Source organism: Scyliorhinus torazame, chromosome 14, assembly GCF_047496885.1.
Source record: "Scyliorhinus torazame isolate Kashiwa2021f chromosome 14, sScyTor2.1, whole genome shotgun sequence".
Taxonomy (NCBI): Eukaryota; Metazoa; Chordata; class Chondrichthyes; order Carcharhiniformes; family Scyliorhinidae; genus Scyliorhinus; species Scyliorhinus torazame.
The window spans coordinates 46,820,145-46,841,173 of NC_092720.1; the positions used below are offsets into that span (position 1 = coordinate 46,820,145).

At 47.1% G+C, this 21,029-nt stretch overlaps 1 protein-coding gene across 5 annotated transcripts in view; it reads right to left on the reverse strand.

Moving 5' to 3' along the window:
* vwa5b2 (von Willebrand factor A domain containing 5B2) overlaps positions 1-21,029 on the reverse strand; it is a 235,914-nt gene that overhangs the window by 100,755 nt on the left and 114,130 nt on the right. For all 5 annotated transcript variants that reach the window (XM_072474096.1, XM_072474098.1, XM_072474099.1 and 2 more), the window contains 3 exons: positions 20,573-20,736; positions 10,480-10,611; positions 6,659-6,783 (listed from right to left, as the gene is read on the reverse strand). In XM_072474096.1, coding sequence (XP_072330197.1) covers positions 6,659-6,783; positions 10,480-10,611; positions 20,573-20,736 — 421 coding nt within the window. The remainder of the gene's footprint in view (positions 1-6,658; positions 6,784-10,479; positions 10,612-20,572; positions 20,737-21,029) is intronic.

Below are 21,029 nucleotides of genomic sequence, written 5' to 3' on the forward strand. Positions count from 1 at the left end.
ACAGTATTCAGGGTGATTTAGCAGTTTTGATCAGAAATTGGCTAGCTGGAAGAAGACAAAGGGTGGTGGTTGATGGGAAATGTTCAGACTGGAGTCCTGTTACTAGTGGTGTACCACAAGGATCTGTTCTGGGGCCACTGCTGTTTGTCATTTTTATAAATGACCTGGAGGAGGGCGTAGAAGGATGGGTGAGTAAATTTGCAGATGACACTAAAGTCGGTGGAGTTGTGGACAGTGCGGAAGGATGTTACAAGTTACAGAGTGACATAGATAAGCTGCAGCGCTGGGCTGAGAGGTGGCAAATGGAGTTTAATGCAGAAAAGTGTGAGGTGATTCATTTTGGAAGGAATAACAGGAAGACAGAGTACTGGGCTAATGGTAGGATTCTTGGCAGTGTGGATGAGCAGAGAGATCTCGGTATCCATGTACATAGATCCCTGAAAGTTGCCATCCAGGTTGAGAGGGTTGTTAAGAAGGCGTACGGTGTGTTAGCTTTTATTGGTTGAGGGATTGAGTTTCTGAGCCTGAGGTCATGTTGCAGCTGTACAAAACTCTGGTGCGGCCGCATTTGGAGTATTGCGTGCAATTCTGGTCGCCGCATTATGGGAAGGATGTGGAAGCATTGGAAAGGGTGCAGAGGAGATTTACCAGAATGTTGCCTGGTATGGAGGGAAGATCTTATGAGGAAAGGCTGAGGGACTTGAGGCTGTTTTCGTTAGAGAGAAGGTTAACAGGTGACTTAATTGAGGCATACAAGATGATCAGAGGATTGGATAGGGTGGACAGTGAGAGCCTTTTTCCACAGATGGTGATGTCTAGCACGAGGGGACATAGCTTTAAATTGAGGGGAGATAGATATAAGACAGATGTCAGAGGTAGGTTCTTTACTCAGAGAGTAGTAAGGGCGTGGAATGCCCTGCCTGCAACAGTAGTGGACTCGCTAACACTAAAGGCATCCAAATGGTCATTGGATAGACATATGGACGATAAGGGAATAGTGTAGATGGGCTTTAGAGTGGTTTCACAGGTCGGCGCAACATCGAGGGCCGAAGGGCCTGTACTGCGCTGTAATGTTCTATGTTCTATGCTGAGGTCCTGGCTGAGGACACCAGTGTTCTGTTGGCTGGCAGGGGGGCCAACCCCAGATGGCCCGGCCCCGTCAGGTGGAGATCATGTGAGAGAATGGGCATGTGGTCGGTGAGAGGGAAGGATCATTTTGTCTGTCATGAAGAACTCAGTTGAGACAAGTCATCTGGGTGAAGGAGCAGTGAATCCTCACTTCTGCGGCGCAGGCTAACCTTGCCGTTGGTAACCACTCTCTCCTCGGCCAACCGCGCAATCTCCAGGGCCCGTTCCTCATTTGGGGATAAGGACTCTGACATGCGGAACTCCAACGCCCATCTTGGCCCTTTCCCACATGTTATGCGCCAATTTCTCCTGCGAGGACAAAAAGTAGGCATTGTGAGCCACACTCATGATCCACCAGGGGGTGTCTATGGCAGGTGGCATGTGTGGGCACCGCTCTTGGGCTTGGAGAGGTTCTGCTGGAGGGTGTCAGGGTGCACTGGGGCACAAGTGCGGTGATATGTTGTGGCGGGTGGGGGTGCGAGGTGCCAGCCGCTGTTTTGTTGAGGGGTGTGGGGTGCCGGAGGTCAGGGGTTGGCTGGTGGGGCTGATGCCAGGGGCCATGTTAACTTATCTTTACAAGGATCATGGAGGAGGATAAGAAGTCTATGGAAGGGATTAAGGCCAACTGGAAGAGTTGGGGAGCTGTGTGGAAGGGGACCAGCCAATTGTGTCCATATGTTCTGGTCCTGCCTGAAGTTGGAGAAATTTTGGAGGTCGCTTTTCAGCACCATGTACACATGGGTTTGGAGCCGGGTCCCCTAGAGGCCATACTTGGGGTGGCAGACCTGGGGGAGTTGCAGACAGGTGCGGGGGCAGATGTTTTAGCCTTCGTCTCGTTGATCGCTCGCCAGTGGGTCCTCTTGGGGTGGAGGTCAGCTTTTCCCGCCCTGTCCCCCTGTGCTGGGGGACCTACTGGAGTTTCTTACTTGGAGAAGATGAAATTTGCTCTGAGAGGGGTTCCACCAGAGGTGGAGTTTGTTTGTCTTACATTTTGGGGATCTGGTTGCCATCAAGAACGGAGGGGGCATTTCGGGAGAGGGGGGTGTGGCGTTGGGATTGGGTTTATTTGTTGTAAAAATGTTGAAAATTTTAATGAAAAAATATATTTTTTAAACTTGCCCTTACGCCCAGTGGAGGTCGTTGGACTTCTTCCATAATTGGACAGCAGTCACTCTGTCCAAACTGTCTCCCATGCAGCATCAGTAGCCCTATTGCTGGGCCTCCGACCCCCTCTGATGGCTCGGCTCGTCTCCACGGTCTCCAGCAGCTTAGGCAGGTCAGCGTCCAAAAGCGTGGAGAGGTCTATGTGGTGCCATGCTCTTCTGCTGCCTGGGAGCAAGTTCCGAGGTAGCATTTATAAGCAGCTCCTCCTTGTTAGTGGGGAGCTGCTGGGTGCGGTTCCAGCAAATCAGCTAGCGGGACAGTCCATTCCGCCGTGAAGCTTGTGGGGATAATTTTCAGCACTAAGTGCCGTTAATTACAGGCTGCGGTCTTACTGGCTCGGCCGTCGGGAAGCACCCGGAACTACGCGCAGCAGTTACAATAACGCTGTTTTTGAGGGGCCGGAGCATCACAATTCAGCGTCAAACCGCCGCCTGCCGCGATTTCAGCGTTGGGATTTATTCTCCGCTCAATCGTCATTCCCGATTTCGGCGTGGGACAACAGAGAATCCAGCCCAGGGACTCTGTTTCTATTATCCTTGTACCTCAGTGTTGCCTGCGGGGTGCCGTTCATCGGGAGTTTGATCCCTCCTGCTCCGTCATGGGTGTCATCAGCCCTTGAGTCACCAGCCTCGGTTCTCTGTCCGATAGAACCGTAACATTGGCTCCCATGTCCAATTTGTACTTTGTGAAATAGCCTAAACAGAAATGTCCGAATTCCAAAAGAAAAACCCAGGAACTTTGACCTGACCCAAAATGCATGTCTTTGTGTTCTCCTGGTGTGCAGACTCGACCGCATGAATCACCTTTGGATCTTCTATGTGTTTACATGTTTTGGCCTTGCACAGTTTGCCAAGCTGCCCAATTCTGTTACAGTGAAAGCATTGGGTTGAAATTACAGACATTTTTTTTTTTAAATTCCAATTAAGGGGCAATTTAGCATGGCCAATCCACCTACCATGCACAACTTTGGGTTGTGGGGATGAGACCTACGCAGACACGGGGAAAATGTGCAAACAAAATTGCAGGACATTGATCTAACCTGTGGGGGCACTTTGCTCCACAGCACTGGCATGGTCACTCAACTGATTGGGTAGTGTGTTGCTTCCTTGGCCAGGATGTCTCTGTTTCTGTGCTATTTCACTAACTGAACAGTAGGGTTCCCTTTGTACTGTAGTCTACTTTCCCCTTTTAAAATGGACCTGTGCTGCACATGGAGTTTAGACTGCCTAATGATCTGGATAGTTTTCTCAAATATCTTCCTTTGCTTGCAGCATTGTCTGCTGTTCCTGCAACTGTTTTATCTTTGATAAGTTAACATTTTAGATCTTCATATTTTCAGGCTTCAGCCACCCTGTACAGATCATTAATGAATGGGCCGGCAGGTTCTCCTGGCTGCTGGACATGCTTATTAAATTTAACTCTTTCAAGGATTTTGTTACTGCTTAAAAATAAACGTTGAATGATTTTAGTACTTATTTCAATTTTGCAGATGATTTTGTTGATTCCTTGTCTGGCAAAAATGTGTACTGCTATGTGGCCTACCAGATAAAGCAGTGTGTCAACTGCTGAGGCTTCTTTCTTTTTATCCAGAAGCAATCAAGTTCATAGGGATTTTTTCTTCTCCCAAGTCCCAATTACGTCATTGATCTGGGCCTTGGAGAAGTCCAAATTGACCTGGAGGAATGGATTTCTGATCCATGGTTACAAAATTTTAAAATGTAGGTTCAGCTTTAAGACATTGCTGAAATTCAAGATGGTTTCGCCGTTTGTCGAACGACGAAGGGTGTACCTACTCTTGCTGGTTTTAGCAGGCTCTTGCTTCATGGTGCTTGTGTTCAACCTCGAAAAGTTTTAAACAATGACTGCTTGGCTCTATTAGCTGCAGAGATCTCCATTTCAGTGCTATGCTTTGGGGTTGTGAGGGCATCATATCCTAGGAGGCCTTTGCAGGTCTTTAAAACTGATTCTTTAGTTGCGATTCTTCCATAATTAACAGAAAAAGATTGTCTCGGATTGAGCTCAAGCGCCAACACAGGAATTTGTTTTTTCCGACGGATTTTTAAATGGTATTTCTGACCACTGAACTATTTAAAAGTTTCCGAGGACTTGCTTCATTCTGGAATTTACAAGTTTTAGCTCATCCTGACTCACTCTGGGAGTTGAAGCTGAATTTTCAAGAATGCCTATCGAGTCTTCTGCTGCAGTGAGGAGTTTTAAATTTCTGCCTTCAGCTTCCAAGCCTTTTTCCTCTGCGTGTTTGCTTTGCAAGCTTTTCTTCCGGTCACGATGCTTTTTAGAATTTTTCTTTGTTTTTCCAGGCTTTTGGCTTTCCTCCGCATTTTTTGTGAGATTTGGTGTTTTTCCATCGCTGTCATTATGGTGACGGGTTTTGGATACTGTTTGGTACGTCTTAAATAGTCTTAGTCTTAAATAGGTATGATACTACATTCTTCACAATGGTCTGACAATTCTGTGATTAATGGAGCACTTTAGGTATTTCCCTATTTTAAATGTTCTACATAAATGTTGTTGAACCTATTCTAACTGGGGCTTCCTTCTGCCTTTAATCATCTTTTTCATTTTTGATGTTAGCATTTTTTATTAATTTGATGCGGGTGTCATTTATTGTTCATCCCTAACTGCCCTCTATTTCCCTCAGCATTTTTAGAGTCAACCACATTGCAATTGATCTGGAGCCACATGTAGGCAGATCAGGTAAAGATGGCAGATTTCCTTCCTGAAAGGACATTAGTGAACCAGATGGGTTGTTATAGCATTCACAATTGTTTCATAGTCATCTTTTAATTCCATATTTTTTATGGAATTCAAATTTCACCATCTGCCATGGCAGGATATGAACATGGATGCCTAGATCATTCCCTGTGTCTCCGGATTAAAAGTCTCTTAACAATACCACTACACCACCGTCTCCTATTTTAACAAAAGCGCTTATACTACGGATACAATGGACTTTAGCCTGAGGTTTTGGGTTGAGAATATGCATAGTTACTCTCTATGTAGCAGTAAGTAGCAAATGATCTGTTTGGGGAATAACACATGGTGTATTTAAGAAGAATAGCAAATTTTAGGTTTGTCAAGTGTTTGTTTACTGAAGTGTTTTTGGTGTATTAACTACAAAACATTTCACCCTTTCTCTGAAATTGGTCAGGTAGAGTCAAGTGAATGGCATTAGCTTTCCTTTGTAGCCACAAATGAACATGAGCTGGCCAATTGACTTATTCTCTTTTGTTAATGGATTTGCTATTGATATATTTTGAAGCTGCTCCAGGACTGTGGGTATAATATGTGAATGTGTTGCAGAGCGTTGGACAGAATGTTTTGTTATAATGGGAATGAAAGTCTAGTATCTCCTAATCTGCTATAATCTGTTGCATATTTACGTACTAAACCCAGATTTAAATTGTTCACACATTGCTTCATTTGAATTATTTACTCTGTATTTCAGTATTAATATTTGATCACAGTAAACAGTTTGGACAAATGGTATGTTAAAGTTGAGGCAATACTGAATTTACTGTGCTCTTCTATTTCACTGTTTCATCTGTTAGCTGGGGACCTATACAGAAAAACATCCCGCAAACTCAGGAAGTTGTGACAACATTATTGGAAGCACTAAACCTGCCTTGTTTTATAAAAGCAGGTTACTGTGGATGCTGGAATCTTCTGATTAGGCACGCTACAGCCTTCTGGACTTAACATTGAGTTCAAATTTAGTTCAACTTCAGACTGTGAACTCTCTCCTCCACCTTCACCCCATTTTTATTTCTATCAATTTATTTTAATTTCTTCCATTGACCTGTTTTTTTCCTCACTATTGTACCCCCCCCCCCCCCCCCGACTCCCCCAAATACACTTGGACCAACTTTTGTTCCGAGTTGACCTTTGAAACACTGTTCAACTTTTTTCTGCCATTCACACATACTAATCTCTTTATGTGCAACTATCAGCACCCTTCATCGCTTTAATCACCCTCGTTTACATTCCTTTTGTCTTCTGTCCTCAACAGCTTTGTCAATCTTCACCTATCATTGGCCTCCTACTATCCAGCCCCACCGCTCCACGCCAACTTCACTATAGAATAGATTTGCCCCCATTTCCAGTTCTCATCCAGTCTCGAAATGTTAGCTCCCTTTTCTCTCCACAGATGCTGTCAGACCTGCTGAAATTGTCTTGCTTTGTTTTGCTCTCTGTCAAAGGTTAATGTCTCTTTTTTTTTCTTAAGAATTAACAGGGCCAATATGAATTCGCTCCAGTTGCAAATTTTTCAAGAAGACTGTTCTTAAAGGGGTTCCAAAAAATTAGGCTGCAGCAATAACAAGGATATTTTGAAAGGCTGTTTTTTTACCTTTTTGTCTGAGTTAGAGTCTTTCTTCATTGCTTTGGTGAAGTCCCGTCTATTTTTAATGTGCTGTTCATACTCCTCAAAACTCATGCTGCCTTCCTCCATCATAAGGTGTGGAACGTGAGGCTCTTGTAGAACAGAAAAGCACAATATGTGTAAATTTACAGTGGGCCCGATTCAGCGGTCACATTGTGCCCGGCGCAGATCCAGGCGCATCGGGTGAATCTTGAGAGATCCCCAAATCGGGCTCCGTGCCAGGCCAATCATCTGACTCGCTCCGCCCGGCACAATCTGGATCTCGCCCTCACTGGCGAGCCATTAGACACATTTAAATACCCAGACACCGGATACATCGGCGTCCAGGAGTCAACGACCATGGCTGCAAGGCGCTATTTAGTACTGGTCTCAAAAAATGTGGGCCAGACGTAACAGTACCTCAGGGGGTCTCGCAGGCCATTAGAGACCTCCAGGTGGTCAGGGACAGGGCAGGGTATTAATCTGGCACTCCCCCGGCACCTGGCCACCGCCTGCCTGGCACCCAGGCAATTGGTGCGGCCGTTCAAAATGGCACACGAGCAGCGCAGAGCAGTTCACAGTAAATCTTTCTCAGTATGACCTCAGCGAGGAGAAACTCCCCAAAGCTAAAGAAAATGGCAAAGTGCCGTTGAATAGCGGGCTGCAGCCGACGAGAAAAACCCCGCCAAACAGCCCAACAGCAGACTTTGACATTTGTCCGCTGAATCGTGCCGAGTGCCCTAAAAAATCTATCTTGCATCTTCCCCTTTCCCCAGGAATGTTGAATGCTGAAATTCTTATACTAAATTCAATATTCTGGCGAATTCCCCTTCACTCTCTTTATTTCCCTTCCTTGGGCTCCCCTAGTAGGGCTAGATGTGGAAGTATAATGGAGTACATATTAGCTGCAAAAATATGTAGTTAGCTCCTGTGACCACTCAGCTGTAAATGCTCCACTTAATGTGGGACTGAGTTAGAGGCCAGATTGGATCTCAGAATGGTATGGAATTAGCTGACCTCAGGTTTAGGCAACAGTTGGCATCTACAACAATTGGCCCAGTACACTTACTGAAAATCTAATGCCCCAAATTATTTTTGCCGCTTTGTATAATTATTTTCCAATGTAATGTGTGCAAGGTATCTGTAGTAAACCTTTTCAAATTAACAAGGGCAAAACGCCAATACGGTTATGAAATTCTAAGGTTGTCAAGGCAGCGAGGGAGCAATGGTTTCAGAGGTAATAGACTAGGCCTTATAATCTCCCTGGAATTGCTGGAAGAAGTAACTAGACTAAAGGATGAAGATAATCTAGTAGATGGTAACTTAATTGAATTTTCAAAAGACTCTGAACCAAGTTTCTCATGCGAAATGAACAGGAAAGTTTAAGGCATGTAGATGACAGATTATCAAAATGAACAGATGCGGTTTAGCAATCGAAAACAGAGTGAAGATTAATGGAAGATACTGCACTTCGGAAAAATAAACCAGCAGTGTCACAGGGGATCTCCATGGGACATCTGCTATTCTCAATATTTGTGAATGCCATGGAAAATAATTACTGTCATCGAAAAACATTTTCTGATGACAATAAGCTGTATGATTAGGTGGAGGTAGATTGATTATATTTAGGGAGGCACAAGATCTCGTAATTGAAGGTGGAGAGTTCGATCCTCCACCGCAAGGTCTTGTCGTTCTTGATCTTGCCTCGCTGTGCATTATCGAACATGAAGGCCACCGACCGTTGGACCGCCAATGGTTATTCCTCTCTCTGGTACCGCAATACCTGGTATTACCACAGGCATTGACCTGTTATAATTGCTAATCCGAGCTATGACAGAGAGATTTCAATGTAGCCAAGTTGTAGAATATCAATAAATGGTGGGTAATAAGGCAATCATTGTGACATGACCACTGGTATCAAAATAATGCTGATCATTTACCGGCCATGTTGCGTTGCGTGCGGCACACTGCTTTTTGGGCACAGTGTGGCCAAAACATCGTGCCCTCTGTTTCAGTGCTCACTAGTGAGGGGGACGGTGTGGGTATAGAAGTCAGGGAGATGGACTGTGATAAAATTAAAGAAATTAACACAGGCAGAGAGGAGGTTCTGAGTGGTCTGGCAGACTTACAAGTCGATAAATTTCCAGGCCCAGATGAAATGTATCGCAGGCTATTATTGAGTGAAGCAAGGGAGGCAATAGCAGGGGCACTGGCAATAATTTTTGTTTCCTCTCTGGCCACAGGAGAGGTGCTGGAGGATAGTCAAAGTAATACCATTATTCAAGAAGGGAGGAAAGGGGTAAACCAGGAAACTACAAACCAGTCAGTCTAACTTCAGTGGAAACTATGGAAGCAATTCTGAGAGAAAGAATTAACCTGCATTTGGAGAGGCAGGGATTAATCAAGATCAGTCAGCAGAGTTTTGTTAAGTGGAGTTCATGTCTGACTAACTTGATTTAATTTTTTGAAGAGGTGACCAGGTGTGCAGATGAGGGCAATGCATTTGACATAGTCTACTTGGACTTCAGCAAGACTTTTGATAAGGTCCCACATTATTTATTATGTGAGACTGATAGTGAAGGTAAGAGCCCATGGGATCCAAGGAAATTTGGAACATTATATCCAGAATTGGCTGAGTGCCAGTAAGCAGAGGGTGATGGTCAAGGGGTCTTTTTCTGACTGGAAGCTGTGTCCAGTGGGGTCCCGCAGGGATCAGTGTTTAGATCCTTGCGGTTTGTGGTTTATATAAATGATTTAGATATGAATGTAGGCGGTTTGATCAATAAGTTTGCAGATGATACAAAAATTGTTGTGCTGGTACATAATGAGTAGGATAGCCTTTCAAGGGGATATAAATGGGCTGGTCAGATGGGCTGATCAGTTGTAAATGGAATTCAATCCAGATAAGTGTGAGATGATGCACTTGGGCAAGACAAACCAGGCAAGAGAATACATGATGAATGGCAGTACCCTGGGAAGCACCAAGGATCAGATGGACTTAGGTGTGCATGTACACCGGTCCCTTAAGGTAGCAGAGCAGGTGGATACAATGGTTAAGAAGGCATATGGTACACTTGCCTTTATTAGCCGAGGCATAGAGTTTAAGATCAATGAGGTTATGCTGGAACTGTATAAAACTTTGGTTTGGCCACAATTTGAGTACTGTGTGCAGTTCTGGAATCCACATTGTAGCAGGGATGTGATAGCACTGGAAAGGGGGCAGAGGAGATTTACCAGGATGTTGCCTGGGCTGGAGAGTTTTATCTATGAAGAGAGATTGGATAGACTGGGATTGTTTTCCTTGGGGCAGAGGAGACTAAGGGGGACATGATTGAGATGGATAAATTTATGAGGGGCATAGATAGAGTAGACAGGAAGAAACATTTCTCCTTGGTGGAGAGGCCGAAGACCAGGGGCATAGATTTACGGTAAGGGGCAGGAGGTTTAGAGGGACTATGAGGAAACACTTTTTCACCCAGAGGGCGGTGGGAGTCTGGAACCAGTGGAGGCAGAGACCGTCATAACATTTAAGAAGTATTTTAACGTGCTTTTGCGATTCCAGGCATATGGGCCAAGTACAGGAACATGGGATGATTGTTTTTAACTGGCACAGACGCGATGGGCTGAAGGGCCTTTTCTGTGCTGTAGACCTCTATGACTCTAACCCGGGCTTGTACCAATCCTGTCAAGGAGATAAAATTATCCCCTCAGTCTCAAAATCAGAATGAAACATTGCATATACAGCATCACAACAAGGATAATATAGATCGGATTCCTATATATTCCACAAGAAAAAGGATAAAGTTTACCACAAGGATGTAAAACGATTTTCAGGTTCCTGTCATACTGATGCTTCTCTGCCAATGTGATGTACAGAGTTGAGGCAGACCTAGCAATAGGATCCGCACCAGCCCGCAATGCATGTGTGGGACTCTCTACACCTACAAAACAAGAGAAGTTAAAAGTTGAGGAATCTGGGGAGAGATTTTGCGGCTTTCTGCTGGTTGAAATGAGCATTAGCATCAGGGAAATGTTGGCGAATAACCATCCACCTCATTCCCACCCTCAGAGTTGAAGCTGTGATCATTCCCCGGGGCTACAGGCTTAACAGCCAGCCTGCCCTGTGTCATTCCAGGTCTCATTCCATATACAATTCACAGTCCTATGTCACATATTTTTGCGATTTTTGAACAGTAGTAAAAAGGCCATGAGCTATGCACATTCTTTTATTCATTCATTCATGAGCTGTGGGTGTCACTTTTAATCGCCAAGTGCCCTCAAGAAGGGTGATGTATCACTTTCTTAAATCACAGCAGTTAAATGGATAAAGTTACACACATAGTGCTATTAGGCAGCGAGTTCCAGGATTTTGACACAGCAAAAATTAAGGAATGCTGATATATTTTCAAGTGTTGTGTGATTGGGAGGGAAATTGGAAATGGTTTCCATGCGCTTGCTGCCTTTGTTCTAAATGGTAGGGGTCGCGGGTTTGTAAGGTGTTGTTGAAGGAGGCTTGGAAAGTAGCTGCAGTGCAGTTTGGTAGATGGTACACACAGCTGCCATTGTGTACTGATGGTGGAGGGAGTGAATGTTTAGGTTGGTGAAAGGGGTGTTGATCAAGCGGGCTACCTAGTCCTGCAATGAGTGTTTTTGGAGCTGTACTCACCAGACAAACGGAGAGTATTCCATTACACTTCTGACTTCTGTCCTGTAGATGATAGAAATGCTTTGGGAAGTCAGGGGGTGAGTTACTTGCTGCAGAATTCCCAGCCTCTGAACTATTCATGTAGCCCCAGTAATTATATGGGTTACGGTTTTGAGCAATTGCTAAACCCCAGGATGCTAACGTGGGAGGTCTGATGATTGTAATGACATTGAATGTCAAACAAAGGCACTTGGGTGGAGTGAATGTAGGCAAGTTAGGTGAGTGGGCAAAACACTTGACAGATGGAATATAATGTAGGAAAATGTAAAGTTATGCACTTTGGTAGGAAGAATAAAGGAGCTGAATATTATTTAAATGGAGAAAGACTGCAGAAAATTGTAGCACAGAGGAATTTGGGCAAAAGTCACAAAACGCTAGCATGCAAGTTCAGCAGGTGATTGGGAAGGCAAATGGAATGTTGGCCCTTACTTTAAAGGGAATGGAATATGAAAATAGGGAAGCCTGCTAAAACTATATAAGGCACGAGTTAGACCATAGCTGGAATACTATGAAGTTTTGGCCCTCTTATCTAAGGGAAGATATACTGACATTGGAGGCAGCCCAGAGAAAGTTCCTAGGTATGGAGACATTTTCTTATGAGGAGCAGTTAAGTAGGTTGGGTCTGTACTCATTAGAGTTCAGAAGAATGAGGGGTGACTTTATTGAAACATATAGAATTCTCAGGGGGCTTGACACGTAGATGCTGAGAGGATGCTTTCTCTTGTGGGAGAGTCTAGAACAAGAGATCACAATCTTAGAGGAAGAGATGAGGAGGAATTTCTTCTCTCAGAGGGTAATGCGTCTGTGAAATTCTTTACCACAGAGAGCTGTAGAGGCTGGGTCGTTAGGTATGTTCAACACTAAGGTAGACAGAGTTTTAATCAGTAAGGGAATCAAGGGTTATGGGGATAAGGTGGGAAAGTGGAATTGAGAATTATATCAGATTACCCATGATTTCATTGAATGGTGGAGCAGACTCGATTGGCCAAGTGGCCTTCATCTTCTCCTAAGTGTTATGGCCTTATGATACTTATCAACCCAATTCTGAACATTAACCAGGGCCTAACTTCTGCACCCCCGCCCCCCTCCCAAAGCAGGCGAGAAGCGGTGAGGGGAAAGGGGGAGGGGGTAAGTGTGAAATTGCAGCAACAGGATTTCATCTGGGTTCCCACCTGCACACTGGAATTTTGGGCAGGGACAGGCAAGGTATCAGATGGGAAGCCCACTCTTGCTCCAATTTTTAGGCAGACAGGCACATTGAGTCTCTGTGGGGGGGAAGTGGGAATGAATCAAAATTAGATCCCGGGGAAGGGGGATGGTGGCGAAGAGCAGGGAGTGCCTTCTCTTAAGGCTCAATGGCCACCAGCCATCCCTGCCTCCCCAGACTGCTGCCCCAAAACCCAGATCACTTACCCAGCAAACCCCCCCCCCCCCCCCCCCCCCCACTCGAGGCCTTCCCTCCGATGTACTCATTTTAAAGAAAATGTCATAGGATGTGAGCTTCACTGGTGCCAGCATTTGTTGTCCATCCCTACTTCCCCTTGAACTGAATGGCTTGCTCGGCCATTTCAGAGGACAGTTAAGCGTCAACCACAGTGGCACGGTGGCACAATGGTTAGCACTGCTGCCTCACGATGCCGAGGACCCCAGTTCGATACTGGGCTCGGTTCACTGTCCATGCGGAGTTTGCACATTCTCCCCGTGTCTGCGTGGGTTTCACCCTCACAACCCAAAGGTGTGCAGGGCAGTTGGATTGGCCACGCTAAATTGCCCCTGAATCAGAATTTTTTTTTAAAACAATAAAGTCAACCACATTGTCAAATCATATGTAGGCCAGATCAGGTAAGGATTGAACCAGATAGGCAGGTGGAATTTCACGACAATCAACAATGGTTTCATGGTCACCAATATTCCAGATTTATTAATTGAATTTGCATTCCAAAGGGATTTGAATCTGTGTCCCCAGAACATTAGCTTGACCTCTCAATTACTGGCTTAGTAACATTAACACTACGCCATCATCTCTCCACTGGCTCTGACACTTAGGCACAAGCAGGTTGATGTAGTTCTTCTTCCATCCACTGTAGCGCTGTCTCTGCAGGGACTCGAGGGTTGCCAATCAAGTAGGTTGGCTGGCAGCTCTCTAAAGTGAGACCTCCTCTCAAATGAGGGGCATTTACCTGGAAAAAACTTGTCAAATGGGGATATAAGAACTGGTCTTGTATATTTTAACATAGAACCAGTAAAAGGGGGCAATAGCAATACTGTTCCGAACTGCTTTTTTTACTTCTGGAGCTTCATTGAGGCTGTGGGGTAGTTGGACAACGCGACCGACTCTTTGGGTGGCAGGAGACAAACCCCCCACTGTATTATTGTGTGGTTGTGCAGGAATGAGGACACAGGCGATAGATCCTCAACTGCCCTTACATGCCGTGCCTGTAGCTATGCAAGAGTGACCTCCGGCACCCTCCCCAACTTCCCCTCTCAGTACTGGTGCACAGGTCACATGGCAATATGTGAATGAATGTACATTATATACCCATCATCCAAAAACAATATGTCCTGCATGCAGGCAAGGATTGTTTCACTATCTGAGGAGTTGTAAATGCAACTTAACATTGTGCACTGTGCAATGACAAAACTCATTGCTGAAGCAGTTGAAGATGGTTGGGCATAAAACACTACCCTGAGGAGTCGTACAGTGATGGCCTGGGGCTAAGGTGATTAATCTTCAACAACCACAACCAACTTCCTTTGTGTTAAATATGACTCCAAGGAATGGAAAGTTTCCCCCTGATCGCCATTGACTTCAATTTTGCTGGGGCTCCTTGATGCCATACTCGATCAAATGCTACCATAATGACTCACCTCACCTCTGGATTTTAACTTTTCTTACCAGGTTTGGACCAAGGTTGTAATGATGTCTGGAGTCGGTGTAAATCAAACAGACCATTGATGAGCAGATGGTTGCTGAGCAAGAGTCACTTGACATCACTGTCACTTTTTTAAAAATAAAATTAGAGTACCCAATTCATTTTTTTCCAATTAAGGGGCAATTTTAGCGTCTTCAATCCACCTACCCTGCACATCTTTGGGTTGTGGGGGCGAAACCCACACAAACACGGGGAGAATGTGTAAACTCCACACGGACAGTGACCCAGAGCCGGGATCGAACCTGGGACCTTGGCGCCGTGAGACTGCAGTGCTACCACTGCGCCACTGTGCTGCCCTTTATCACTGTCACTTTAACCACTTTGCTGATAATTGAGAGTAGACTGACAAGGCTGTAATTGGCAGTTTTGGGGGAAAGGACATATTTTGGCATTTTTCCCACGTTGTCGGGTTGCTACCAATTATGTAGCTGCTCTGGGACAGTTTGAATAGGTTCATGGGTAGTTCTGGAGCACAAGTCCTAGTATTATAGCTGAGATCTTACTGAAGAGGAGCCACGGACAACTTTTGTTGCATCTTTGTAGGGCCGCAAAGCCTGCTTGGGCTGCTCACCCTCCCAGCTGCCACATACCTCCCAGCACCACTCCTCAACCCCCACCACCATCGGCCTACCTACCTTCTCCTGGCTCATAGGGCACTCTTTTTGCCATGGCCTGGAGTCAATGGGGTCTTGAGGAGTACTCATTTTCCTCCCTCTGCCAAATGCTACTGCTCATCCAGTCCATCTAAAATGAAACCTTTTCCATTGGGTCGGGTGATGAGCTGTGATTTGAGCGACTTGCTTTCTCATTCCATTTTGTTTTTACCACGACTACCTTCCTGACATTTTTCCAGCAGCATTTAACCGATCCATTCTGGTGTCTCTTTACAACCACCACCGCCCCCTCCATTAGGGTAATTGGATTTCAGTGTAAGAGCAATCTCTCGTATATTCAATTAGATCTGCACTTTTAAAGCCCAATACTTACATTCATCGACAAAAACAACATCACCCTTATTATTATTCAGAACCTTGTTGCACTGTGCTTAAAATCAGTGATTTACTACATTAGATTGTCTGGAAACCCTTTAGATTCCTTCTGTCAGAAGTAATTGTGTTTAATACAGAGGCTGCAGGAACAAATCTGCTAGATTGACTTAAACTATTGATTATTTCTACACTCACGTCTGCCTTGAATATTTATTAAAGATAATGAATAATTGCATGGTCTCGGTAAAACAGGGTTTCTTCCAGTTAAATTAAATTTCTTTTCCTGTTTTACGTGACATATCTGGTGCCAGGTCCCTGAGGGAGACTGTGTCTTGGCCGCCGTCGGGGTACGCTATGTAGGCGTACTGCGGGTTGGCGTGAAGTAGCTGTACCCTCTCAACCAACGAGTCCGCCTTGTGGAGTCGAACGTGTCTACGGAGGAGAACGGGTCCTGGGGCTGCCAGCCATGTCGGGAGCGAAACCCCGGAGGTGGACTTCCTAGGGAAGGCAAAGAGACATTCATGGGGGGTTTCATTAGTCGCGGTGCACAGGAGCGACTGAATGGAGTGAAGTGCGTCGGAGAGGACCTCCTGCCAGCAGGAGGCCAGGTGATTTCTGGACCGTAGGGCCGGCTGGACGGTCTGGACTCCCTCTCCACCTGTCCGTTTCCCCTGGGGCTGTAGCTGGTCGTCCTGCTTGAGGCAATGCCCCTGTTGAGCAGTTACTGGCGCAGCTCATCGCTCATGAATGAGGATCCCCGGTCGCTATGGACGTAGGAGGGGAAGCCCAACAGAGCGAAGATGGTGTTGAGGGCTCTGATGACGGTGGCAGACGTCATGTCGGGGCATGGGACGGCAAAGGGGAATCGGGAATATTCATCGACCACACTGAGAAAGTACTTGTTGCGGTCGGTGGAGGGGAGGGGCCTGTTGAAGTCCACACTGAGGCGTTCAAAGGGGCGGGAGGCCTTCACCAGGCACGCACGGTCTGGCCAGTAGAAGTGTGTTTTACACTCTGCGCAGACCTGGCAGTCTCTGGTGATCGCCCTGACTTCCTCGATGGAGTAGGGCAGGTTGCGGGCCTTGATGAAATGGTAAAAACCCCTGGGTGACAGAGGTTTTCGTGCAGGGTCTGAAGTCGGTCCACTTGTGCGCTGGCACATGTGCCTCGGGGTAGGGCATAGGGGGGCTCGTTGAGCTTACCGGGGCGATACAAAATCTCGTAAATGTAGGTGGAGAGCGCAATCCTCCACCTCAAGATTTTATTGTTTTTGATCTTGCCCCGTGTTATTAAACATGAATGCAACCGTTGGTCAGTGAGGAGAGTGAATCTCCTGCTGGCCAGGTAATGCCTCCAATGCCGCACAGCTTCAACGATGGCTTGGGCCTCTTTTTCGAGGAGGAGTGTCGAATTTCGGAGGCATGGAGGGTGCGGGAAAAGAATGCCACAGGCCTGCCTGCCTGGTTGAGGGTGGCGGTCAGAGTGACGTCTGAAGCATCGCTCTCAACTTGGAAGGGGAGCGTCTCGTTGACTGCGTGCATCGCGGCCGTGGCGATGTCGGCCTTGATACGGTTAAAGGCCTGGTGAGACTCGGTCGTCAGAGGGAAAACAGTGGATTGAATGAGTCGGCGGGCCTTGTCCGCATAGTTTGGGACCCACTGGGTGTAATACAAAAAGAACCCCAGGCAATGTTTGAGGGCCTTGGGGCAGTGGGGGAGGGGGAGTTCCATGAGGGGACGCATGCGATCGGGGTCGGGCCCCAGAACTCCGTTCTGGACCACATAGCCAAGGATGGCTAAGCGGTTCGTGCTGAACACGCACTTCTCCTTGTTATACGTGAGGTTGAGGAGAATGACAGTGTGGAGAAATTTGGCACGGTTAGTGTCATGGTCCTGCTGGTCGTGGCCACGGATGGTGACATTATCCAGGTACGGGAAAGTGGCCCGCAGCCCTTACCGGTCAACCATTCAGTCCATCTCCCGCTGGAAGACCGAGACCCCGTTGGTGACGCCGAAGGGAACCCTAAGAAAGTGGTAAAGGCGGCCGTCTGCTTCGAATGCAGTGTTAGACTATAAGACCATAAGACATAGGAGCGGAAGTAAGGCCATTCGGCCCATCGAGTCCACTCCACCATTCAATCATGGCTGATTTCAACTCCATTTACCCGCTCTCTCCATAGCCCTTAATTCCTCGAGAAATCAAGAATTTATCAACTGTTTGGGTGGTCCGCCTTGTGGATGGGGAGCTGGTGGTAGACCGATTTCAGGTCTACTATCGAGAAGACCCGGTACTGTGCAATCTGACCATATCAGATAGGCATAGGAGGGGGTAGGCGTCGAGCTGCGTGTACCGATTGATGGTCTGACTGTAATCATCCTGCTTTTCTCCCCAGTTTTGACCATTACCACTTGGGCTCTCCAGGGGCTGTTGCTGGCCTCGATGATGCCTTTCCGAAGCAGCCGCTGGACTTCAGACCTGATGAAGGTCCTGTCCTGGGCGCTGTACCGTCTGCTCCTGGTGGCGATGGGTTTGCAATCTGGGGTTAGGTTTGCAAAAAGGGAAGGTGGGTCGACCTTAAGAATGAGGAGAGCTTCATAATAATGAGGGGCATAGATAAGGTAGATAGTCAACATCTTTTCCCAAAGGTAGGGGAGTCTAAAACTAGAGGGCATAGGTTTAAGGTGCGAGGGGAGAGATTCAGAAGGGCCCAGAGGGGCAATTTCTTCACTCAGAGGGTAGTGAGTGTCTGGAATGGGCTTCCAGAGGTAGTAGTAGAGGCGGGTACAATTGTGTCTTTTAAAAAGCATTTAGATAGTTACATGGGTAAGATGGGTATAGAGGGTTATGGGCCAAGTGCGGGCAACTGGGACTAGCTTAATGGTAAAAACTGGGCGGCATGGACTGGTTGGGCCGAAGGGCCTGTTTCCATGCTGTAAACTTCTATGATTCTATGATTCTATAAGGGTCGCGAGGCTGCACACAGTAAGGGGTGGTAGGGGCCCGCCGAATTTCAGGGTTAGGCTCTGGAGGTTGCACTGGAAGTCCAGGCCGAGTAGCAAGGCAGCGCAGAGGTTGGGCGAGGACGTAGAGGTGGAAGCCGCTGAGCTCCACACCCTGGACAGTGAGCGTGGCGATGCAGTACCCCCGGATCGTCACGGAGTGGGACGCAGAGGCCAGGGAGATTCTCTGGTTAGCGGGGTGTACCGCGAGGGAGCAGCGCCTTACCGTATCGGGGTGAATGAAGCTCTCAGTGCTCCCGGAGTCCAACAGGCAGGAGATCTCGTGTCCGTTGACCTTCACTTTAGTTGAAGCAGTCGCGAGGTTGTGTGGTCGAGACTGGTTAATCGTGACCGAGGTAAGACGCGGCTGGTCGTTGGTGGTTGCAGGCGATGAGCGGCCGGATGAGGTGCCCGACGGGCATGGGTCCTGGGTCAGGTAAGATGGCGGCGCCCACGGGCCGCACGTGTCGTGGGGGAAGCAAGATGGCGGCAGCCGTTGGTCCTGGGAGGAACAAGTTGGCGGCGCCCACGGGCCGCACGTGTTGCGAGTCGGGCAAGATAGCGGCGTCCACTGGCCGTGGTCCGAGGAGGGGAAGATGGCAGCGCCCACTGACTGCACGTGGGGGGTGCCGGGACAACAGCGACGATTGAGCGGGCCTGGCACACTGCAGCAAAATGTCCCTTCTTGCCACAGGCCTTGCAGAGGGCGCTCCACGCCAGGCAGCGCTGTCGGGGGTGTTTTGACTGCCCACAGAAGTAGCATTCGGGCCCCGGGGTTGGTTGGCTGCAACGCAGCACAGGCGTGGGATTGGCTGAGGGCGGTCGCTGATGGGGTCCACGATGGGGTGGCCATCTGCGGAGTCCACGATGCACAGGGGGGGGGTGGGCCGCGCAGTCGGGGGCATTGGACTGAATGTTGCGTGATGCGACCGTAAGTGAAAGCGCTAGTTTTTTGGTCGCTGCGAGGTCGAGCGTGGCCCCTTCTAAGAGGCGCTGGCGGATGTAGTCAGACCCTATGCCGTAACAAATGCATCTCTCATTAGCAAATTCAAGTGTTCCATGGCCGAAACGGCCTGACAGTCACAGTCTCTAACTAGGGGGAGCAGGGCGCGCCAGAAATCTTCCACCGACTCACCGGGAAGGTGACGCCGCGTGGAGAGGAGGTGCCTGGCGTAGAGTGTGTTAGTCCGCTGAGCGTAGTTTTCCTTCAGTAGCGCCATGGCCTCGGCGTAGGTCGGCGTGTCCTGGACAAGTGGAAAGACGTTGGAGCTCAGCGTAAATGATCCGGAGCTTCTGTGTTTCTGGAATTCCGTCCGGTGCAGACCCGATGTACGCTTCAAAACAGGCTAGCCAATGTTCAAAGTCCTTTTTGCCGTTGTTTGCTTGCGGATGCAGCTGCAGGCGATCCGGCTTGATGCGGAGATCCATCTTCTGAAAAACTCAGCGTAATAAATTGATGCACGATCAATTACACAAAGACGAGAGTGGGATGTAATCGAGGCTTTATTACACTGAGATGTGTGGCCTCCTACAGCAGCTGACGAAATGGCTGCTGTACTGAGAGCACATATATTTATACTCCGCCTACTGGGCAGAGCCAGCAGGCAGGGATCTACCCCCGTACCTATAGTACAGGGGCCTTACCGTAAAGCACCTATATCAACATCCTATAGATACAATATATACATCAGTGGTGACTACACAAGGATATCAGTCTATTTGCAGGAAGTCCATTAAGAATCCAAAGTTATAGTCATGTTGGACACCCTGAATATTCCGCATTGCTGGCTTGGAAGCTGGATCAGATAACCAGAATAACTAGAAAAATATTTACGATGCAGACAGTTGTACCAGCAGATGTTTCATTCTCCTCCACAATTACAATTCATTTAAGGTGTCCCTTTACTTTTATTCAGTGTGTGTGGTTACCTTTAAATCAATGTGAACTCTTTTCAACGGTGCCAAGGAACTTACTGCAAATCAGCTGCTGGAGAATCCAAAATCACCCTCACCCCACCCCAAAGGTTCAGTAACTATTGGAACTGATTCAATTAGTCACATACCCTCTATTTGTTTACATAAATAAAGGATTGCTGTTAAAAAAACAGATAACGTCCAACTAAAGGATTCCATATTGCTCCATTTCTCTATCTTGTAATAGGTACGATGGTAAAATTAGACTTCTTCAGTGAGAGTTCAATAAAAACCTGATCAGATGAGAGTGGTAAATATTGACAACATTGGAGTTTACAGCCATTTACTATAAAATCTCTTACCTGCTAGGAGGCACGGGCCTCGCACTAGCATCTCAAAGCTAAATTCGTAGGGTACTGGGTTGAATACTTGTTCAGTGAAGATCTCTGGTAGACTGCGGTGTCCACTAGTTGAGGACTTTTCTGGTTTCAATCCTCCTGCTCCAAAGCAACCAGTGGAGCTAAAACTGTGCGGGGGGGGCGGGGGGGGATGAAAATTCCATTGTAATAACGTTCAGAAAAACAAAACAAACAGTCAATTATCAAACCCAATGCCTTGCACTGACAGCATCAGTCTCTCAAACATGTGGTCAAAATAGTGGCAATCGATAGTTAGTTAAAATTCCTGGTCGGCAAATGTCAGGATTATTAATGATTGTTGTGTCTGCTATATGACCAATGGTGGTACAAAATTGAACTGTATTGGGGTCTACAGATCCAAATTTTCCCTTTTCACTTAAAGTAAATGTAAACGGGTAGA